The 4402-nt window shown below is 45.5% G+C and overlaps 1 protein-coding gene across 2 annotated transcripts in view; it reads left to right on the forward strand.

The window, feature by feature from the left end:
* Window positions 1–551: 551 nt before the first annotated feature.
* Window positions 552–4402, forward strand: part of LOC123085788 (uncharacterized) — a 5599-nt gene continuing 1748 nt past the window's right edge. The window contains exons 1-3 of one of the 2 annotated variants that reach the window (XM_044507495.1): window positions 552–1660; window positions 3774–3854; window positions 4001–4075. In XM_044507495.1, coding sequence (XP_044363430.1) covers window positions 1094–1660; window positions 3774–3854; window positions 4001–4075 — 723 coding nt within the window. In that variant the 5' untranslated portion in view covers window positions 552–1093. The remainder of the gene's footprint in view (window positions 1661–3773; window positions 3855–4000; window positions 4076–4402) is intronic. The other variant, XM_044507494.1, reaches the window with a different exon arrangement.

The raw sequence follows: 4402 nt of genomic DNA on the forward strand, positions 1-4402 counted from the left end.
AGCTCCCTGTCGCCCCACCACGCCGCCATGCACCGCCCTATCGTAGCTCGCCGTTGCGCACTGTCGCTCCATGCCGCTGCTCCACCCCGACGCCACGTCGAGGCCCTAGTGCGCCGCCGCGCCGCCTCACCGCCACGCACCACCACTCCGCCTTGCCGGTCGTCCGTGTCACTGACATGCGGGCTTTTAGACTTGTTTAATTGAAAAGTAAAAAAACTAGTGAAAGAAGTTTACAGCTGACAAAAGTTGCTTTTAGGAAATTTCCTCTGAATTATTTTAGAGAATCGCTTAGAGCATCTCTAGCAGATCCTGTAAACCGTGCTACCGTAAATTTCGATTAACGGATCTTGTAAAACTAATTTGTGGTACTGTTTTTGGCACGACAGTGCATAATATATACTTAAAATTCGCGTCATCATTGTTCACTAGAGATCATCACACGTTCAAACACACAAACTTAAAAACATAGTAGATAAACCTAAATCTAAACTACTTTAGGGCCTGACGTTGAGGTAGTACTCGGTGGCGGACTTCTAGAGAATACGCGAGTTGGTCCCCTTCCTTGGTCACGTCGATCCGCGCGGTGGCGCATTCTTCTCCGGCCTCGAAGTCCTCCTCCTCCTTGTTGAGCTCGATCTTCGCCTCACGAAGACCCTTCGTGGTCGGCCAAAGGGCATCGCCGTTCTCGTCGAACTTGCTCTACGCCCGTGCGGCCACTGCCGCAGGAGAGAGCATCGCGCTCCCTGGCCTGCTTCGAGCGCCATGCCTCGACCGGGGGACGGCTGGAGCTGCCGGCCTCGATGTTGTGACGGGCTTGCTTGTGTGGACCGCCGCGGCCCTGCGGCCACCATGCCCTCCCCACCCCTCCCGGGCATTGATATGCTCAAAAGGGATTGTGCGCGCAAGAAACGGTCGCCGGAGTGGGTGAATTTCGCGCCGGAGCAAGGGGATTTACGTCGGAGGCGGATGGGGAAAATGGCTAATAAGAACCCTAAATCGGCTGGAATCCGGTACATATAGCAGTGGAGCCGGGATTTTTTACTGGATCTGCTCGGACCGAAATTTTACCGTTTCGTGTGAATCGACCGAAATTATGAGGGCCGGCGGGATCAGCCCCGCCTCTCGCATGGTAGACGCTACTTCTGTGGTTCCAATCAACGCAATCCCATCGTCTATCATATCGTCTCCGAGTTCGAACTCCCCACTTCCTGGCCAATCAATCGTTCCAACGATGTGCTCCTGCGCGCCCCTCCCCCACCCACCCTTCAAACCCGCGCCCGCGCCCCATCCAAACCTAAACCCAAATCCCAACGCCGCCTCCGCGCACGGACCAACACTGCTCCGCTGCGCCCTCGTCGCGCGCGCGGCCGCAAGGGACGATCCGCCGCCGGCGCCGTCCAGCTTCGACTTCCTGGCGCTGAAGCGGGAGCTCGAGGAGCAGGAGGAGGCGGTGGTCCCTGTGGATGCGACGGAGGGAGGAGGAGACGAGGTTGTTAACGAGGAAGATGGCGAGAGGGAGCCAAAGAGGATTGTTAGCAGCGGGAGGAGGACAGGGAGGCAAATGGCGAGGCGGTCGGGGCTGCTCGCGAAGCAGGTGATCAGCGTCAGCTCAGCGCGGAGCCTCGGGTTCGTGTCTCAGCTGTGGGTCGACGCCTCGTCGGTACGGGCTCCTCCTCCCTGCACCTGTTTTCGGTTGGCCAAACTATCTGATGTGACTTTGGCCAGTTCATGAGTGGCGATTACAAATTACGGTTCACATCCTTGTGTTTGTTTGTTACTGTAGTTGGTCCCGCATTCTATATGAGTGGCACGATCTAATATCACGACAATGCTTTCCTTGGTTATCTATCAACTATCATCACGACTAACAAATTTAGTTGTTCTGCTCGGTCTCAAGTCATACTACCTGTGATATGTTTAGTGTAAAGTGCAATGTGTATTGTGTTAATGTTCTAGCGTAATTGGCAGATCTGGCTTGTCATTTCTTCTTCTTCTTCTATTGGCACACATTTCCTAGCTGCTAAGGGGTCCTTTCCTCCATAAAGTTTGGATTCCACTCTCTGTATCAGATCAACGAACTGTGGATGCTTTCTAGTAAACTGTGGCACATAGAGGGTCAGCTACATCCTTGCTTAGGCAATACTGAGTAATTTTAAGGGTCCATTTAGTATTATGACTAACGAGCACTAAAGGATTGATCAGGAAACAGGGGCATTCGACCCACCTTTTGGTTTGGACACCAAATCATCATGAAGTTTCTAAAGTATTTGATGATGTAGCCTCTAGAGTGTTCTAGCCTTTAAAATTTCAACTTCCAATTAAAAGTTTGTCAGAAGAAACAAATACAATTTACTTCTTAAGGCCCAGTGAACCAGGAGTGTCTTGATGCCAACCTAACTGTACGAGAAAAATGAAGATGGATAAAAAAATAAGAATGTATCCTCTTCATCTTCCTCAGCCAGCGAAGCTCAGGGACTCTTTGATTCGTAGGATTTCCCAAATGCAGGAATAGGAAAAACGTGGGATTGGAATGGCATGTCATCTTGAATCCTACATGATTGTATGAGTGTTTGATTGTGCATAAGAAAAACGTAGGATTCTTTCAAAGAGGTTTGAGTGGATGGAAAATTTCCTATGAAATCTAGTGCAAATGAATCCTATGGAAAAATTCCTATGGTTTACAATCCTACGAATCAAACAACCCACAGAGGTGAAAAAATCCTAAGGATTAGAATCCTTCAAAATTCCTTTGAGAATCCTTTGAATCAAAGAAGCCCTTGGAAGTTGAAATTTTAAAGGCTGGAACACTCTAGAGGCTACATCATCAAATACTTTAGAAACTTCATGATGATTTGGTGTCCAAACCAAGCCTACTTGTCATCAGTATCAATCATCAATATTACCTGTTTTTTTCTGGCAACATCCTCGCTGATGAGTCCAAATAGCCCTCACTTTATGATGTGCGCCTTCAGTAGAGAAATTGCCCACAAGTAAGTAACTTTAAGAGTATATTATTTGGTGTTGGCAAACAAGAATGAAGGTCACATTATTGCTCCAAGTATTAACAATCTGTAATAACGCTGCAATGAGGGTACGCCTGACCTTGTGGGTCCTATCCTAGTTTATAGTCATAGATCAAATCTGGTATTGGATCTAGTTTATTATCATAGACCACGCTCCACCTTCCTCTTATTATTTCGAAGAAATCCTCTTATGTTTTGATATGAATCTTCCTCTTCTTAGGATTCACATGTTTAAACAGAACATTTTCCTAGTCGTAAAAATATGGTACTCAATTGCCACAGTTGAACAATCTTTTATTCTGAGTCAGCCATCATCATATGCTAGCTAAACACATGTGCTTTGCCACAGATGGAAAATTTTAACTGATCATGTTAAGTTATTGTCGTCGTCACAGTTTCCTCTACGCTGTCGTGGCCATCTGAGGTCCTCCCAGAGCAGCTTAGGTCTTTGCATTGTACCCCGCGTTATGCTTAATTTCCATTAGAGATTTTTCTAGAGGTGGTTGAGTTGGTTTGTGGAAAATCTTCATTGTATTGACAGTTAGTTTTTTATATTTGCTGTTAGATGTTTCTAGGAACGTTGGAAATAGAGGTGGGAAGCATGGATGAACTGCGCCTCAGCAATTAGTGCTCATAAGATAGGAAAGATGACATACCTATTTAGGAAGTGTTATGTTTTGTGGTAATAATCATTTTTAACATTAATGCCACGGTTTTTTCTTGATTTTGTTCTATTTCATTTTTCTCCAGTGGGTTGTGGCATTGGTTGAAGTGAGGCCAAGCTTGCTTTCAGGAGATGCGGACAAATTCCTTTTTGACGATATATATCAGGTTGAATATTCAAGAATGCTCGTTTATTTTTCAATGTACCCTTTATTCTTGTTATCCACCTTGACATAGTGAAGTATATATTCTTATTAATAGTGCAGCAGAAACTTCAGTTATAATGATATGCAAGGTACTAATTGCTTTTGTAGATTGGAGATGTTGTGCTTGTTGAGGATGAATCTGTGGTTGAGAACGAATTTAAGCTAGTTGGGCTGCATGGCTTGGTATGTTATCTTTATAAATTCAAACAAGGTCTTATTTTTCTGATTTTACTAGATATTTATAGCTTAGGACATCAGCCTTAAAATGTGAAGTGCTAGGTTGTTTTGTATGCCATTTTACAATTTGTAAGCACGTTCTCTTGCATTCTTCCTGTTATGCCCCCATTTACCATTACTCTCATGGATAAATGGATGTACTTCCCAATGTTTCTCAGTGGAGAGTGAACACATGATTTTAGAGAACAACAGGAGCGCCTAGGAGCAAGACAAGTGAATCTAAACTATAATCCTTAATTCTTGTGCCCATGGCTAAAGTAGCGTGCATGTGTG

The sequence above is a fragment of the Triticum aestivum genome, chromosome 4A (genome assembly GCF_018294505.1).
Source record: "Triticum aestivum cultivar Chinese Spring chromosome 4A, IWGSC CS RefSeq v2.1, whole genome shotgun sequence".
NCBI classification, from domain to species: domain Eukaryota; kingdom Viridiplantae; phylum Streptophyta; class Magnoliopsida; order Poales; family Poaceae; genus Triticum; species Triticum aestivum.